At 48.3% G+C, this 19,461-nt stretch overlaps 1 protein-coding gene across 2 annotated transcripts in view; it reads left to right on the plus strand.

Annotated features, from left to right (window-relative positions):
- The window catches only part of KCNJ6 (potassium inwardly rectifying channel subfamily J member 6), a 281,504-nt gene that overhangs the window by 183,133 nt on the left and 78,910 nt on the right, over positions 1-19,461 (plus strand). For both annotated transcript variants that reach the window (XM_045501384.1, XM_045501385.1), the window contains exon 3: positions 15,007-15,927. In XM_045501384.1, coding sequence (XP_045357340.1) covers positions 15,007-15,927 — 921 coding nt within the window. The remainder of the gene's footprint in view (positions 1-15,006; positions 15,928-19,461) is intronic.

The raw sequence follows: 19,461 nt of genomic DNA on the forward strand, positions 1-19,461 counted from the left end.
GGCTTTTTTATGCCCTGGCCTTTCTCCCTGGGGTTGGCCTTTACCCCCAGAACAACCCCTCAGCTGCACACACCTCTGTTTCCCTTCCCTCACCACGCTAGGCCCATCCACTGCAATGGCACGCGAGTAAGGGGACATCCTTCTTGCCGCCGCGCTTTCCTTCACGTCCCGTACACACGTGCACCATTCACGCACGCACACACGGACACACACCCTTCCTCTCCTCTATCTGCGACGGCAGAAGAGAAGGATTACGAGCTTCAGGATCTAGGCCAACCCGGAATCCAATCTCCACCCCATTTGGGAGGCGTAAGCGTCAGCACGTGGCACAACCCAAGAGACCCCCTTGTGTCAACCCTAGCCCCGCGCTTGGCACATAGTAGATGTTCGGCGAGGGCTGGCTTTCTTCCTGTCATACTTGAGGGTCACGGTCACGTCTCACCTCCCTCACGCTGCCTTGCCCATCAGTCCAGCCACTGCCGAACTCTGAACTTCCCGCATGCCAGAACGTTCTTGCCTCGTGTCCACAGTGTAGAAGGCGACGGCACATTCTATGGGACGGTGTGCAGGTCTCGTGTTACCAGGCAAGCTCTTAACTTCCAGATGGGTCTACCCATCTGTGTCTTAGATGGCTTCTGAATTTCCCACAGTTTCCAGGACAGGGTCGAGCTTGTAAAACTCGTGATTATTATAGCTGCAAGTTATGTACCTTCCTGGACCCAGACACTATCATAATTGTTACCATTTGTTCCACGTCTGCTAGGGCCCAGGTGCTATGTTTGCATGATTTATTGTTTTTTCACAGTAACCCTGCCAGATAAGGTCTTATGATTCTCATTTCATCCTTGGAAGTAGAGGAATAGAGGAAACTGAAACTCAGAGGCCGAAGCGGCCTGAACAAATGCACACAGATCAGAGGCAGGAGAGCAGGCCCCGATCCACGCCTTCCCCGGGCCAAACTTGGTCACCCAGGCTGCACTGCTGGGCACGTTTCATGCCCTGTAATTCTCCCGTCAACCCAGCAGGGTAGCACTGAGCCTGTTTTGCGAATAAAGAGCCTAGATGAATCACTGGGTTCTCCTCCTGAAACCAAGAGTACACTGCATGTTAACTAACTTGAATTTAAATAAAATAAATTAGCTAATTTTAAGAAAAGAAGAAGCATCTGTGGTTAAGGGGGCTGAGGAGAAGGGACTCCCCAGGTCTGGCTAAGTCCCAACCCCGCCCTGGAGTAATCAGGAGCCATAAAGGATTCTTGCTCCAGCAGGAAACCAGCAAGTCAAGGCTCCCGAGGGAGGGAAAAGCCTGAGGTCACCACCACTGCAGACATCAGGGAAGATACACAGGTATCCAGGAGAGCGCAGGCTGGAACCCCAAGATCTCAAAGCTCCCTCTAGCTCCGCCTCCCGGTGTCGGCTGGCTTCCTGGGACCTCGGTCTTTTCATGTCAAAACAGGAGGAGGACGAAACGAATGACATCCAGAGTTCCAGGACTGCTGCTCTCCTGTACCATGTCTGAGAGCAAATGACAGAGGCACCCTTTCCTCTGAGCAGAGTCAGGCCTGAGAAAGGGGACACGGGTTGGCAGGCAAAGCACAGGGCTTGCGACCCTTCTGCTTCCCTTCTGTGGGTATCCTCGTGCAGTGGACAACCCACACCACTGGATGCAGTGATCCTAAGAGGTTCCCAATGGTTCTAATTGTCTAAGGTTCTGATTCCTGAAGTTCTTGGAGAAGGAAATCAGTGGGATGTCACTCTCCTTCATCCAGCCCAAAATGACCTGTCACTTCTCTCCTTTGAGCATTGAAATTGCACATTTTACAAAGCCATGGCCACACGCAGAGCAGCCAACATTAGTCCTCTGACCCTGCGGTGGGTACCAGACATTCTAAATTTAGGTTCACCGTTGTGGAGCCCCCAAGCTAAAATTTTAATAAGAGCCTTTGCCCTTTGGTAGCTGTCACATGTTTCCTGCGGGATATAAGAGCCGTTCTTCCACACAGTGACATTAGACTCTCCAGTCCCTCCGGATCTCTGACTACAGTCATCTCTCAAAGTCCAACAGCTCAAAGTACAGGGCGAACAAAACCCGCCTCGCCTTCTCATGACGCATCAGACATAAATGCCCCACATCACCAGTCCCGGGGACAAGCTTCAGCTGAGGGACTTACACAGGAAGGTGAGCATCCGGGCAAGGGACCAAAGGAAACGAGTCCTGAACTTTGGGCACCACTGGTAACCGCAGCTCTGAGTCATCCACCAAATGTGTCTCCGCCGTAAAGTGGGAAAAGTGGGGGCAACAGTTGAACCATGAAAGGATGGCAGGAAAATCCCACCCCAACCTCAGGCTGTAGCATCTTAGAAACACGAATCTTCTCTCATTTAGAAAACATGTATGCTTTTCTTTTGTTAATGCAATTTACTTGTTTATTGTGCTAAAATATACAAAACGCACAATTTCCCACTCTACCCATTTTTAAAGTTTTTTGAATATTTACTTGACAAAACGAGCAGGGAGGGGCATGGAGAGAGGGAGAGAGAATTCTAAGCAGGGTCTGTGATGTCAGTGAGGAGCCTGACACGGGGCTCGATCCCACAACCGTGAGATCGTGATCTGAGATGAGGCAGATACTTCACCAACTGAGCCACCCAGATGCCCCTACCATTGTAACCATTTTTTTCTTAATATAATTTGTTGTCAAGTTGGCTAACAGACAGGGCGTTCAGTGTGCTCTTGGTTTGGGGGGGCAGATTCCTGTGATTCATCCCATACATACAACACCCGGTGCTCATCCCAACAAGTGCCCTCCTCCGTGCCCGTCACCCATTGTCCCCTCTCCCCCGCACCCCCCCCCCCGTCCACCCTCAGTTTTTCCTCTGTAGTTAAGAGTCTCTTACGGCTTGCCTGCCTCTCTGTTTGTAACTATTTTCTCCCCTTCCCCTCCCCCATGGGCTTCTGTTAAGTTTCTCAAGTGCCGCATGTGAATGAAAACATATGGGATGTGTCTTTCTCTGACTTCTCTCACTTAGCGTAATCCCCTCCAGTTCCATCCACGTTGCTGCAAACGGCCATGTTTCATGCTTTCTCGTTGCCAAGTAGTATTCCCTTGTGTATAGAAACCACATCTTCTTTATCCATTCGTCAGTGGATGGACACAACCGTTTTTAAGCGTGTACTTCTATCGCATTGAGTACATTCACTTTGTTGTGCACGTATCTTCCTACCCCGGAGCCCCATACCTGTGCCACGCTAACCCCTGCCCCCCTCACCCAGTACCCGGTAGCAAGCACTCTACCTCCTGTCCCTCTCGATCTGACTACTCTAGGGACGTTACGTAAGCGGAATCATACAGTATCTGTCCTTTTGTGTCTGGCTCATTACACTCGGCAGAACGTCCTCAACGTTCATCCACGTGGTTGCAGGGGTCAGAGGTTCCTTCCTTTTTAAGGCTCGATAATACCCCGTTTGATGTCTGTCCCACATTCTGCCTGTCCGTTCATTTCGGTGGACGCTCAGGTGGCTCCCACCTTCTGGATGTTGTGAATAAGGCTGCTGTGAACAACAGTGTAACAGATTACCTGTTTACACATGCTTTTCCTGCCCACTAAGCCGGGGCCGGATCTTCGATTATGCTGAGTTCAGTTGTTTGCCTTGCTAGACGCAGATTTAACCCAATGGGTCTGCTGGAGTGTGGTTTTCTTGACATCTACACTGGAAAGTGAGCCAAAGTGAAGCCCCTTCACCACCCATTCGCCCATTTGAAAACCTAAGAGAGAGGTCCCCAACATCCCCTTCCCATCTTTCCCTCCTGTCCTTACCATTGCTACCTCTCTGGGAGGAAGTTTCGCCCCTTTTTCTGCATTAACCCAGCCCTCCATCTACAGCGCCTTGGACTGACCTCCACTCCATCAAACACCTCACTCTGTCACTGCCCCCTTCCTCACAGGGGCAACGTCTCCACTTTCGATTCTTCTCAGCACACACACACACACACACACACACACACACAAGGTCCCCATTCCATCCATTCCCTCCTGCTGTTGGACTTTAAACACGCTGTGTATACTTCTCTTTTCTCACCCCCTTCCTGACGGATCACTCCTCAAACCACTGGAATCCGACGTTCGACCCCATCATCAGATGACACAACCCCCCCCACCGGTTGGATTAGTTGGATTAGTTTCCTGTGGTGACCGCACAAGTCAGTGCCACGTGAGTGGCTTCCAACAACAGAAATGTACTCTCTCACCCCGTCCTGGAGGTCAGAGTCCAAAATTACGGTGTCCGCAGGGCCACGCTCCCTCCGAAAGCTCTAGAGGAAAATCCCTCCTTGCCTCTCGCAACTTCTGATGGCTGTCGCCGCATCACCTGAATCCCTGCCTCTGCCAGCACGTGGCCTTCTCTGTGTCTTCCTGTGTCCTTTTCTTTCCCTTGCGGGGACGCTCTAAATTGATTTGGGACCCACCCTGATCCAGTGTGATCTGATCTTCATCCTTACTTGAACGATATCTGCAGAGACCCGACCTGCAAATAAGATCACATTCTGAGGTTCGGGACAGACATGGGTTGGTGGTGGGGACGCGATTCGACCCACTCACTACACTGGTGAATCCCAATCGCCAAGCCCAATGGACATTGCTCTGTAGCTCTGTCTGTGCCACATTTGCTTTGGTTACTCAAAACTGAAAGAGCTTTATGTTTCCTGCTGATATTTTAGATGCTAGGAGCACATTAAGAGAAAATTTCAATAGAGAAAAATTGAAAGAAAGCCAAAACACCCACAAACGTACAACTCAGAGATTGATCGAATTAATATTTTGGATTACATTCTTCACACACACACACACACACACACACACACACATTAATGCAAGATGGCAATCAATATATGCAAAGGACTATAATATTCTGCTTTTTCACTTAACACTGTGACACGCACAACCTGTCGGGTCAATAAACACAGGGGACCCGTGCATTCAGTAGACAGGTGCCGGGGTTTGCCAAAAGCCAGGCACTTTTTCCAGGGTCTGAGATCCATCAGTGAATAAAATGCACGGATCTCAGCCCTTGGGGAGCTCACCTTCTGACCGGGGACCAACAGACAGCAAGAAGTTCACATAACATGGGGCACCAGGGTGGCTCAGTCGGTTAAGCGTCCGGCTTCAGCTCAGGTCATGATCTCCCGGTTCATGGGTTCAAGCCCCGCATCGGGCTCTGTGCTGACAGCTCGGAGCCTGGAGCCTGCTTCCAATTCTGTCTCCCTCTCTCTCTGTCCCTCCCCTGCTCGCACTCGGCCTCTCTCTGTCTCTCAAAAATAAATAAACATTAAAACAAATTTAAAAATTTTTTTCTGGTGCACCTGAGTAACTCAGTCAGTCAGTGAAGCAACCGGCTCTTGGTTTGGGCCCAGGTCATAATCTCCCAGTTCGTGAGACCAAGCACCACGTAGGGCGACATGCTGAGCATAGAGCCTGCTTGAGATTCTCTCTCTCTCTCTCTCTCTCTCTCTCTCTGTCTCTATCTCTCTGCCTCATCTCCACTCACTCTTTTTTTCTCAAAATAAATAAACTTAAAAAAAAAACTTCACCTAATAACTAACCCCTTTGATGCCAAAAGTGAAAAGTACTACAGGAAAAGCAAACAGTAGCACAAGAAAGAGCGACATGGAGTCCTGGGCAGCAACGAATGCAATTTTAAAACAGGAGGGGGCTTCAGTCGAAGCTTCAGTAAGAAGGTGATCTTGACACGAAGAGTTGAAGACCCCCCAGAATACTGGGAAATCATTTTTAACGGCCGCATAGTATTCCATCGATTGTATCTGCAACAACATGTTCGACCAACGTTCAATGACAGACATTTAGGTTGTTTGCAAGTTTTCACTATTATGAGCGAGGCTGCAACATATCCGCCACGTTGCGACGTCACTTCCTTAGAAAAATGTCTAGACCCTGAATGGTTGATTCAAGGCAACCAATCATCCCAAATTGTGAGACCTCCTGTCACCTACCCTCCAGAACGATCTTTCCGGTTACACTGCCCAGAGAGCATATGAGTTCACAGTCCCTCTGCCTCTCCCAACACACACACACACACTCCACATACTACATTTGTCATTCAGTTCTAACTGTGCCAACTTCAGGGTAAAAAAAGAAAAAAAATGTTATTGTATTTGCATTGCTTTCACTTGGTTGAACAGTCCTTCCATATGCCTTTTAGCTCTGTGTATTTCTTCTCTTATAAACTCCTTATTCATTCCCTATGATCATTTTTTTTTTCTGTGGAGGTATTTATTGCTTTTGTAAATTGGGAATATGTATGTTATGTGTTGCAAATATTTTTCCTGGTTTGTCTTCTTACTTTTTTAACAAACACTTAAAATTTTTATACTGACAAAAATACCAGCCTTTGAAAATAGTTTCTGGATTCCTATCATGGTTAGAAAGGCTTTCTCAACTCTTACAATTATAAAAATATGTCTTCTACGCCTTCTGTAGGGCTTTTTTTTTTCTTGGCATTTAAATCCTTAATCCACTTGGAAGTTATTCTGATATAAGAAATAAGGAAGGGACTCATCACTTCTCTTCCAAGTGGGCATACAGTTGTCCCCACAGCGTGTGCCGAGTCATGTCCCCTTTGCCTGTCCCTGGGCTGCAGTTCCACCTGGCTTCCTGCCCTGCTCTCTCCTCCCGCCCCTCACATGTCTAATCCCTTCCTCTGGTTCCTCCTCTACTTCTGACTTCTTAATGCAATTCTTTTCCAGGAAGGACCCTCTATAATATTCCTCTATAGAAGGATATCTTTCTGTATCCTCTTTGAACTCCGTGCGATCTCCCCACGGAACCGTTGTCCGTCCCCGCAATGGCAGCCTCCCCTTGTAAGAGCAGGTGACCTTCCAAACCCGGAGCCCAGTCTGGGTCACTGCTGAACGCCAGCCCCACACACCTGATTCCTCATCCTGCCCACTCCCCTCTGCAGTCGCCAATCTCCACATTATCATAATTCTGCTTCTTTTTTTGTTTTTTTTTTTTAATTTTTTAAGGTTCATTTATTTTTGAGACAGAGAGAGACACAGCACGAGCGGGGGAGGGTCGGAGAGAGAGAGGGAGACACAGAATCTGAAACAGGCTCCAGGCTCCGAGCTGTCAGCACAGAGCTCGACGCGGGGCTCGAACTCACGGACCGCGAGATCACGACCTGAGCTGAAGCCGGCCGCTCAACCGACTGAGCCACCCAGGCGCCCCCATAATTCTGCTTCTTATTCGATCCTAAACCCTTTGCCACGTCTTCATCCTCACGACTGCTCCCTTCATCCAGCACCTAGCTGTTTCTGCCCGCAGGCACCCTGTCTCCAAAACTCAGCAAATCCAGCCGGCGGCCTCTTTTTGTGCTTCCCATGAGCTAAGATTCGTTTTACGTTTTTGAGGAGTTATAAGAAGCTTTTAAGAAACCAAGAAGAATATGCAAAAAAGACACCTAGGTTGCCTACAAAGACTAAAATATTTACTATTGGCCCTTTGCAGGAAAAGTTTGCCAACACTTGCCGCTGGTCTATACTCCACGTGACTACCCTCCAGAAGGATCCTTCTAAAATAACATAAAATATCGAATCATATCACTCCTCATTTTAAGACCCAGCTCCATAGCCTGGTACAGAGGCCTTCGGGGTCCAGCTGGGCTCTCATCCACTGCTCTCCTAGCTCCCTCCATTTCCCCCACACGTGCTCTATTCCAGAATCTCTGCCGTTCCCAAACAAAGCCGCTTCACGCCTTCGAGACTCTCACACGTGCTGTTCCTGCCTTGCGAGTGCCCCACCATTCCAGCTTTCGTCTATCAGGAAGCACGCACACACTCACCACCTCCTTGAGCAAACCCATCCTGCTCTCCACCCAAGACAGATTTAGGTTGGAGCTTGCTGGTATCTTCCCAGTGCCCCTCTCCCTCATCTCCGTTTTCACATCATATTTTAATTTGTTGCTTGCCCCTGACCAGAGAAATTCCTTCCCAATGAGGTCTTACCAGAGCTCAGTAGCACGCCTCACCTGGCAAGATGCCCTGCATTTTAAATTGCCTCCTTTATTCGGGAGTGCTCAAGCGAATGCACCACATTCTTCCGATTCAGGGGAGAAAACAAGAAAGTAAAGTAAAAGAAAAGCGAGCCGCCTCTGACAGACCATCTAGGGACTCTCAATAACACAAGGACCATTTGAGTAGCTCCTTCTTTTAAACTGTGGTAAAATACACGAAACATAGAATTACCATTGCAAACACTGCAAATGTACGGTTCGGTAGCTTTAAGTACACTCACCGTGTTGTGCTACCGTGACCACTATCCATTTCCAGAATTTGGGGGATCATCACAAACAAGTAACTCCCCATTCTTCCTTCCCCCCCAGCCCCTGGCAACCTCCATGGTGTTCCCTGTCTCCATGCGTTTGTCTAGCCTAGATACCTCACGTCGGTGGAATCATACCATATTTGTTCTTTCGTATCGTTATTTCACCCAACATAGTGTTCTCAAGGTTCGCTCCTGTCATAGCATGTGTCAGAATTTTATCCCTTTTCAAGACTGACTAATCTTCCGTTGTGTGGCGGGACCACATGTTGTTTATCCCCTCCTCTGCTGATGGACATTGAGGTGGTTTCCCCTTTTAGCTATTGTGAATAGCGCTGCTATAAACACGGGTGTGCAAGTTTCTGTTCGAGCCCCTGCTATCGGTTCTTTCGGGTTTATACCTAGAAGTGGAATGGGGGGATCGCGTGGTAACTCTACGCTTATTTTTTGAGGAACTTCTATGCTATTTTCCACAGCAGATGCACCATTTTACGTCCCTTTCAGCAAGGCACCAAGGTTCCAATTTTCCGCACCTTCACCAACACTTGTTATTTCCCCTCCCCCACTTTTTTTTAACAGTCATTCCAATGGGTGTGAAGTGATAGGTTGGTTTTGATTTGCATTTCCCTAATGACCAGTGACCTAGTCATGTTGAACATCTGCTCGTGCACTTGTTAAGCCATCGGTCTTTGGAAAAATGTCTGTTCTAGTCCTTTGCCCATCTCTGAATCGGGTTGTTTGTTTTTCTGTTGCGGAGTCGTAGGAATTCTTTATATATTTTGAACATTAGTCTCTTGTCTAAGATATGCTTTGCAAATATCATCTTCCACTCTGTACATTGTCTTTTCATCAAGTAGGTCATTTCTTTTTAGCTTTTACTTAAATTGCAGTTAGTTAACATACAGTGTATTATCAGTTTCATGGGTACAACATAGTGATTCAACACTCCCATACATCACCCAGTGTTCATCACTACAGTGCACCCCTTAATTTTACCCATCCCCTCACCTCCCTCCCCCCTGGAAGCCATCAGTTTGTTCTCTATAGTTAAGAGCCTGTTTCTTGGTTTGCCTCTCTCTCTCTCTCTCTCTCTCTCTTATTCTCCCTTTGCTCCTTTGTTTTGTTTCTTAAATTCCACATATGAGTGAAATCACATGGTATGTATCTTTCTCTGACCGACTTATTTCACTTAGTGTTAACACTCACCAGTTCCATCCATATCGTTGCAAATGGCAAGATTTCATTCTTTTTGATGGCTGAGTAATATTCCACGGCATATATATACCACGTCTTCTTGATCCATTCATTAGTCAACAGACATCATTAGGAGGTCATTTTTAATGAGGAAGTGACCATGATTCTGTGCCACTAAGGGTTCTCCTGAGCAGGTGACGCTGAATGAAAACCACCAGGAGGCTCGCATCTGCTCCTTTTCTCTTACACCTCGTTGTAACAGGTGTAAGGCCTCCCACACTCCTTTCTCTCGTGGAGACAGCTGGCCAGCCCCAGGGACAGCTGACTAGTTTCGTCCCACGGGTCTTGCCCCTCACCCCCCATGGCATTCTGTATTCCCACCGCTGCTGTCCCAACAGTGGGGGTTGAGTTATGATTTTTCTCAGATTCCTGAAGTCATACACCAGAAGGGTCTCAACGCCGTCTTGGAAAATTCCTTTTTTTTTTTTCCTTTTTGATGCCAAAAGTCATATAAACTCATTTTGCAAAATTTGCAAAAATCAGAATATTTAAAAGAAAATTTTAAAGCCCCCATAAGCCACCCACTCAGAATTACCTACTAACATCTGTGTGTACTTCCTTCCAACTTTTGATTTTTGCACATGCGTTGGAGATCTCTCCTGTTTTCCGGTCGGGTTTTCCCCAAAGCATTAAAAACTCCTGAAGTACGTTCTGAACATTTCCCTCGGCAGGGGAAGCATCACCCACAGAACTCATACATAGTTTGAAATGTAACAATTTCCCAACAGGAGAACATTTCAACTGGCTTTATCCCCCAGACCCATATTTACTCTAAGCCAAAGTCCGGAAAAGCAACTCGTCAAGTAAATCATCGGGATGCTGGCGGTCGCTGCTGGGTCCTCTTGCACCCAGTAGGGCACGTCACAGGTGGCAGAGAATTCCTCTACATTCTCTTTGGTCCAACCACTTGCACAGAGGGGCGCGTGTGGTCAGTGGGTCTGAGCACGTGGCCGCTGTGCATGCCTAGCATCACGGGCTGTGCAGGCCCCCCCCCCCCCCGGGAGGGGAGAAACGTCAGCTTTGCCACGTGCAGCTGCTCAGCGGCTCAAAATGCTCTGCAAATGCAATTCAGATCACCCCTCAAATCCACACCCGGGGTTTCAAGCAAGAAAAGAGCCCTTAAGAGCCATCATTAGCATTCCCTTCTCTACTTCCCCTGCTCGCATTTGCATTCCCACTGAGGGTGCTGAGCCTTGCTCCTGGCTCAGAATTGGGAAGCCCCACTCCCTGGTCCAGGGCTCCCCGCGATTGCTCTGGACGCAGCCTGGAGGCTCGCCCCCCCCATTCTGCTCACTCCACCCACCCTTCCTTATCGGTGCCCCTCTTCCTGCCCCTTGGGACTCTTACTCCAGTGTCTGCTACGGCCCAAGCCCTCCCACACGTCCCTGGCTCTTTGGTTTCTTTCACTCCTGTGCCTGCCCCCCCCCCACGCCCTATTAAGCAGGAGGCCAGCCTTACCTCCCACTGCCGGAGGCAACATTCTCCTCTCCCCTGTCTGGCTCTCTGGCTGGGCCTAAGAATTAAGCTGACACTGGGGCTCCCAGGCGGTTCCGCTGGTGAAGCACCCAGTCGATTTCAGCTCGGGTCATGATCCCAGGATCGTGGGGTCAAGCCCCGTGTCAGGGTCCAAGCTGGGCGTGAAGCCTGCTTAAGAGTCTCTCTCCTTCTCTCTCCACCTCTCTCCTCTGCTCGCGCTCGTGTGCCCTCCCCCGCTCGCTCTTAAAAAAAAGAATTAAGCCAACGTAGAATCACAGGAGAAAAGCACAACACGTGTACGTGGGAGCCTCACAAGAATACAGACAGACAGAGTGACCGGAGCCGGAAGCTTCCGTACCATTTAGACGAAGACACCATCAGTGTGTAAAGAACTGGCAAGACAAGGGGGTTGGGTAATAAAAGGTAAAGGAGTGACCAGGAAGATGTGGGTTCGTTTAATGAAGTTTGTTTATACAGCCTTCCCAGCCCTCAATTCCCCGCCTCTGGTGAGGAGAGGGTCTCCCACCATCTTGGCACAGGGAGGGCACCTTTCCCGTGGGAGATTCGTCTCCTGCTTTCAGGAGGACGGGAGGGTCAGAGATCCTTCTCTCGCTGGCTGTTTCATAAGTACCTTCAATTCAAAATAGTCAATATGCCAAAGTGGCATGTTTTGGGGGCGACCTGTTCTGAACCCCTTCACCATCTTCCCATGGATGCACCTTGCCCGCGTGCACTGTCTCACCTGCAGGGGCACCTTAAAGGCCACCTTCCCCTCTCGCCCCCCAGGAGGCTGGGCTATCTTTGTTTGATTACATTTTTATTTGTTTTAAAAAGGCTCTTGGGGCGCCTGGGTGGCTCAGTCAGTTAAGCGTCTGACTTCAGCTCAGGACATGATCTCGCAGGTCGTGAGTTCGAGCCCCACGTCGGGCTCTGTGCTGATAGCTCAGAGCCCGGAGCCTGCCTCAGATTGTGTCTCCCTCTCTCTCTGCCCCTCCCCTGCTCACGTGCACACACACACACTCTCTCTCTCTCTCTCTCTCAAAAATAAACATTAAAAAAAAATTTTAAGCTCTTAAGTAGCATATGCATTTACATTTTGCCCAACACCAAACCCAAGCATTTGACTAACCACACGCTACTTCATTATAGATGCTTAGATTCAAACATTCCATCCTGACTTCCTCTCTCCCTGTTCTTTCCCACACCAGCCCCCCCTCCAATCATGACACTTCTCTCCCCATGTCAGTAGTGCTGCCCTTAAAATGAGACCTAAGACTGTATTTGATAATAGACACGACAGACATAACGGCCCAAACATTTTTTTTTTCTTGTTTCTAGTCAGATGGCGGCTTTTTGCCACTAACTCCGGCCCCTCCACCTTCTGACTCCACTGTCCTCTGTCGAAGGGGCAGGGGCCTAGGAGAGGCTGCATCCACTCTTTGAGGCTTTGACCCGGAAAGACCAGATCCAGACCTGCCAGGACTCTGCACTGGCCACCTCTCAATACAAAGGAAACTGGGAAATGTGGTCCAGTCCTGAGCTAGAAAAAGAAGAAACAAACAGAGAATGTGGAGGACCAACCAGCAGGCTCCCGGGACGACCCAGAGCGTTTGTGTCTACTCACTCATTAGCCTTTCAGACAGGTTCCTCCAGGTCAGGATAGATGCCTGGATTTGAAGGTTATAGCCCAGCCAGAAAAGGCAGAAAAGCATCTTCAACTGGGGGCCCGGGGAGGAGGGTTGTAGGTTTCCTCTGTGACATTTGAAAGTATGAAATATCATTGAAGATTGTTAAGGGCCAATCGATCTGACAAACCCTCTTCTTGGGGGGTGGAAGGACTGAAGGACTCAGGGACGCAAGGGCTCAGGGTGGCTCTGCACAGTCGGAGGGCTTACCTCCCCCCCGCCACCCCCCCCCCCCCCCCCCCCCCCCCCGATCAAGGCAAACCCCTACCTCAGGTTCAGTCAGGCCCTTGCATCCTGTAAACAAAGCCCCCCATCCCAGTGGGTTTGAGCCCTGAGTTTATCCCCCATGATGTCGTATGGAGAGACTCCCAGTCAGGGCAAAATCAGCAGCGAGAGCTCAGGCGAGACCTCTCCGGGTCACAGATACCCCACCGGGTAGGGGTGCCGGCAGCGAGCAAAGAGAGGGCCGTGGCGTCCATCCAGATGCCCCGCCCCCCCCTCCCTCCCGTCCCGACCTCAGCTGCTTCCCTTTGACGCCTGTCCTGGTTTCTCTGTTCGAAGAAGAAAAAGAATAAGCAAAGTTTCTCTTTGACACATGAGGGCTATTGAGGGCAGTGATCTAAAAAGTCAAAGTTGTCAAACCAAACAACAGCTTTTGCAGACCGGATGCTGTCTCTTCCTTGTGCTGCAATATGAAAACAGATCTATGGGATTGATTTTTAAGGAAACTAACCAACCGTGAACAAGGTTAATCCATAAGTGAAGTTGGTACCTCTCCCGTCCTATCCACAGCTATGTTCTTATTCAGATAAATGTTTTCACAACAAACCGCGTTTCTCCTTTAACCCAGGAGAAAACGTAGTTACCGCAGAGAAAATGCACTGCGGACCCAAAGGCACAGAATGAAAGCCTGGGGAAAGAAAGTGCTGATGAAACTTTTAGAAAGCTTTAAAATCATTGGCTGAAAAAGTAATTTCATACAGTGGTTGATGTGTTTACTGGCAGTATCATTTCCAAATTTCCCCTTGCACTCAGATTCTAGAAGAGTTTTCCTAATGCACTGTTAACTAACGACTGTACCAAGGCATGAGTCATGACGGCCGTCGGAAAGGAAACAACCACGAGCCAAAACTGCAGATGTTACGTGTTGAGACAGAAACCAAATAAAACGTGTAACACACAGAAAGACAGAGAACATTTCCCCACACCTTTTTTTTAACCTGGGCATCAAATCAACCCTCAGAATATAATGCGCGCATCCTTACCAACCAAAACCAGAATTTTCATTCTTCAGCTCTGAAATTCGAGTAACAATTTAGAGAGTTCACTCAAAATTCTTGCCCCAAATGTAAAGAGAGTACCTGCTAGGAAAGTGCTGGCAGGCACGTAGCACATACATCGTTCCGTTCAACTTTAGAACAACCCTGTAAATTGCGTATCGTGATCACCATTTCGTCAATGTGGAAACTCGGGCTCGATGAATCTGGATAGTGTATTAGGTCTACCCAGGTTGCCGTAACAGAAGACCAGAGTGCGGGGCGGGGCTGGAGGTTTAAGATCAAGATGCTGGCAGGATTAGTGTCTGGCCGCCTCGCGTGGGTTGGAAGACCTCTCTTCTTGGCTTGCAGATGGCCACCTTCTCATTGTGTCTTCACATGGCCTTTCCTCTGTGTGCACACCCCTGGTGTCTCTTCCTCTTCTTATAGGGACCGGTCCTATCGGGGTGCCTCCCTTATGACCTCATTTAATGTTAGTTATCTCTAAAGGCTCTATCTCCAAATACAGTCACAATGGGAGTCAGATCTTCAGTACAGATTGGGGTGGGGTGGGGGGCACCATTCAGCCCGTAACAGCACGCCCAAGAGCCTGCAACGGCTGGGGGGCAGAATCAAGACTGTCTGAATTCAAACATTTCTTTATCCAGCGTGTTCTGGAGGCCACGTGACGCCATCTCAGATAAGAGCGGGAAGGCATCCCACGGAGGGGCTGGCTCTTAGAACTTGCTGGTAGGGAGACAGTTTCACAGCAGTAAGCTCTGTCCCAGTGGGAAGGGTGAGGAGGTACCTACACAAGCTAGATGGCAGGGCACAGGAGTCCAGGTCAACCAAAGGCCCACCCAGAGATGCCAAATGAAAATGGCTTCATCTATTCTGGTAATAACTACACGAATGCCGTGTACTGTACACAGTGTGGTTTCCGTGACCCCCAAAGAACCAGAATTTCATTCAACTTTTCTTTTCTTTCCTCCAAACCACCAGCTAACGTCCTGGAGGGTGACTCCATGGACCAGGATGTTGAGAGCCCTGTGGCCATCCACCAGCCAAAGTTGCCTAAGCAGGCCAGGGACGACCTGCCAAGACACATCAGCCGAGACCGGACCAAAAGGAAAATCCAGAGGTACGTGCGGAAAGATGGAAAGTGCAACGTCCATCATGGCAACGTGAGGGAGACCTACCGCTACCTGACCGACATCTTCACCACCTTAGTGGATCTCAAGTGGAGATTCAACCTGTTGATTTTCGTCATGGTTTACACAGTGACTTGGCTCTTTTTTGGGATGATCTGGTGGCTAATCGCATACATCCGAGGAGATATGGACCACATAGAGGACCCCTCGTGGACTCCCTGTGTCACCAACCTCAACGGGTTCGTCTCTGCTTTTTTATTTTCGATAGAGACAGAAACCACCATCGGTTATGGCTACCGGGTCATCACAGACAAGTGCCCAGAGGGAATTATTCTCCTCTTAATTCAATCTGTGCTGGGGTCCATCGTCAATGCATTCATGGTGGGATGCATGTTTGTAAAAATATCACAACCCAAGAAGAGGGCAGAGACCCTGGTTTTTTCCACCCATGCGGTGATCTCCATGCGGGATGGAAAACTGTGCCTGATGTTCCGAGTAGGGGATCTTAGGAATTCCCACATCGTAGAGGCTTCCATCCGAGCCAAGTTGATCAAATCCAAACAGACCTCAGAGGGTGAGTTCATCCCCTTGAACCAAACAGATATCAATGTAGGGTATTACACCGGGGATGACCGTCTATTTCTGGTGTCGCCACTCATCATCAGCCACGAAATCAACCAACAGAGTCCTTTCTGGGAGATCTCCAAAGCCCAGCTGCCCAAAGAGGAGCTAGAAATTGTGGTCATCCTAGAAGGAATGGTGGAGGCTACAGGTAAGACGTGTTCCGTGCTGGGGCATCTGTGGGATCAACGCTCTTTGTGAGCTGGCCCTGACTTATTTATGATGAAATATGAAAAACTGAACCTCCCTCACTATCGATCTCATCCCCTCGTTTCATGACATAGTATATATACCTCTGTGTCCTCTAACCTCGCGTAGCCACCAAGAAGTCTAACCGTTTAGCTTTTAAAAGCTTTTGGAGAATAAACTAATAAGTAATTTTTCGAAAGCACTATGTACTATATTTTAAATTTCCAAGTGTTTCTGTAACTTAAAATCTTATCTGTCTCTGAAGCGCTTTTAAATGGCTCTAAAACATTACCTGATTTAAATACTTGAGTGATTTAATAGCAAGCCAAGAGGAAAAAGTTTAGCCTTTCAAAGGAAGGCTGACAAATTGCTTTAATAAAAGTGCAATTACACCCCTTCTTTGAGAGCCATCTGCAAGACCCGGGGCCCTGGCTGTTCTTTGATATCAAGTGAAAGCTGGGTGTCTTTCTGTATACTCTACCTGCTGAACCCCCAGCTGATATAATTACTGCAATAAATAATCCTAACAGGAAAGGGGAAAAAAATTGAAGATCCGTTCATCACAATCCTATTGACCCTTCTGCTGTTAATGGCTGATCATTGACGCGTTCTCGGGAAAACGATCTGTCCTCAAAATAGCGAAATGGTCTGTCTTTATTGAAGTCTTCACTCATATCTGAGTTTGGCCCGTGTTATACATCCCAGCAGCAAAGCAGGTCCTGCCTACGTTTATCAGTAACATTCCACAAAATAGAGCCAGACATTCTGACTTAAGCTAAGAATAGCGCCCCACTATAAAGTATAAACCCGAATCCAAATGCATTATTTTCTTTCCTGTTCTTCGGAGTTATCGACAGTAGCCTTAAAATCCTCTTTAGATGTGCCAGCTGCATTTTTGTGCTTTGAAGTCTGCAGCCTGCGGTTCTGGGTTCATTTCTATAATCTGAAAATGCGCGGCCAACAGCCTGGCCCCAGATTCTTTTTCCACCCATAACCTGAGCTCAGTCATCCCTTGAAAGCCGTCGGTCCCATGTTTCTGCTTCCCTGTACCCAACAGCAGGCAAGATCATTACCTCTAACTAACTTCTCTTGGAGCGGTGGAAACTTTCGCCGTCGGTTTTTTAAACGCAGCCAGCAATGAAAATGTGAGTAAACGTCTTTGCGTGGGGCTCAACCGTAGGACTGTGCTCCTTTCCGTAGAACAAAAGGAACACGGACCAAATTCGAAACTGGCTTTAAAGAACAACAAAATAATTCACGTGAAATACTAAGAACTGCACATGTGAATGGGTTATCTGCACCTTGAGCCTGATTCTCCCCGAGTACTCATGAGGCAAGGCTGTGTGGGGGGAGGAGGAAGAAGAGAGGGGAGGAGGGAGGGGAGGAGAGAGAGGAGGAAACAATTCAAAGCAGGAGCCTGGTCATTTTCTCGCCGACCAGAAACTTCTCCCACCTCGGCTCAGCACGGGGACTCTGGATCCCCCTAGTGGTGACCACTGCCATACAGCCGCTGGTAGCATAAACCGACCACTCGTGATGTAGCCTTTGTATCAGATTCCTCATTACAAACCCTCCCGGTAGGACATGAGGGAGGGGAGTGGACAAGCCTTCTTATCGTTGCGTCTTTGAGCTCAAGGAGCAAAAGCCACTGAGATATTCCCTCTGGTTACTGGTGCTAATCAGAGCCGCAAATCGCAGGAGCTCAGCTTCAGGTTCCCTCAGACCAAAGCCCGATCTTGAGCAAAGTAAATGAATCCAGAATGAGCAAATTATCTTTGTAATGTCCCTGAGTTGGAATTCTCCCTGGGGCAGACTCTGTCTTTCTGATGGCAGCTTGTGATGAGTGAGACTTTCTAAAGGGAAGAACAACGTTTTCTTGGTAATTAACAGTGATACTCGCCTCTGAACAGTCAGCAGCCTTTCCTCCTGCTTTTCTTAGAGAAAACTTGGTAGTTGCCAGCATAACAAAAATCAAAACACTTATCGCTGCTCCTGGGGAAAGGCAACTGCTCCTAATTTAAAAACATAAAATAAAGTTTTCTAATTTCTGTTATGTGGAGGGAAGAATGTTCTAGAGAGTTCTGGGTTTGTCTGGAAGCTGGATATGTCCTGATCTTTTCCTAACGGGATTCATACAGTTCAATACTTCCAGCACATCTGATCTCTGAAGCTTCAGCAGGATACTTTTTCTGTGTGAATGAAATGCACAAATGGAATTTGTGGGTATTAAACAGACCCTTGAGGGATGGGAAGAATGCTTCAAGGAGTCAAAGCCACAGGAAAAAAAAAAATAAGCGTGAACCAAATGCACACCAAGGAAAACAAATTCACAAGGATCTAATTATTCATTACAGGGCTAGATGGGAAGTCAGGAGCCTTGAAAACGGCAAGCTGACCCAACACGATTTCCGCTTTATTCATGCCTTCTTTCAAAAATGACTACATGACCTTAAACCACTGTCGGTGATCCCAATTAGCAGGCATCTTCCAAGGATGAGCCCCACGCTGCAACATCACCACAGTGCTCTCCTCCTTTCACACACGTTGTGGGTACACAGTGATTCCAATATGGTGTTTTCTGGAAATCTGAGCTATCCTGCAGTAAGCCGAGTATCCACTGGGTCCTTTAGTCTGCTGCGCGCCCGGGGCCAGAACACGCCAGTTGGTCTTCTGTTGATGCATTATATTCTCTACTGCAGCCAGCCTGCTTTGCCCCATCACTCAGAGTTAGGCTCGATTTTAGAAAACGACAAGTAAGCTCCTTGAAGACAGGACGTGATCTTGCCCAACGTTGATGCCCTGCAGGTCCTAGCCCGAGTCCCCCACTCGGTAAGTCCCCTAGCCTCATAAAAGACAGACTCACACCCACCAAAGACAGACCCACATCCTCGGTGGGTGGCTCGCGGCCGGTCCAGCCCAGGGTCAGAGGGATGTGCACCGTGACCTCTCGAGAACCTTTCAGTCATGTGATTCTATTTTTGAAAACGAATCAAACCCTGGAAAATTCTGACACCAGCCACCCAGACATCTGGGAACTGGCCGTGGCTCATCCTGCAAATATATTTTTGAAGGGGGCCCTTTATGTTCCTGACACATGGGCAATTTTGAGATAGTGATGTTTACAAAAGGGTTCACAGCTACGTAAACAAACTTGCTCAGCAGCTGTGGCAAATGTGCTTTAAAATAGTAAAGCGTTCACATAGACTGTTATTTATAGAGGGCAAATTGGCCTGGAGGCTAGATGACAGCTACACAGAGCTGGGCCTGTTGCCAGCCAGCTCCCCACTAGAGCCTCTCTGATTGATGAACTTCCATATTTACCCCCCAACGATTATGCAACTCTGACAAGCAGTCCTTTCCAACACCTCAGCAAATGTGCCTGGTTAGCTGGGATGAATCCCCATTAAGCTTTTTTTTGTTGTTGTTACAGAAATCATAAAACTTAGACAAGAGTAGACCAAAAAGGATAATTAACTCTCATATACCCATCATTCAA

The sequence above is a fragment of the Leopardus geoffroyi genome, chromosome C2 (assembly GCF_018350155.1).
Source record: "Leopardus geoffroyi isolate Oge1 chromosome C2, O.geoffroyi_Oge1_pat1.0, whole genome shotgun sequence".
NCBI classification, from domain to species: Eukaryota; Metazoa; Chordata; class Mammalia; order Carnivora; family Felidae; genus Leopardus; species Leopardus geoffroyi.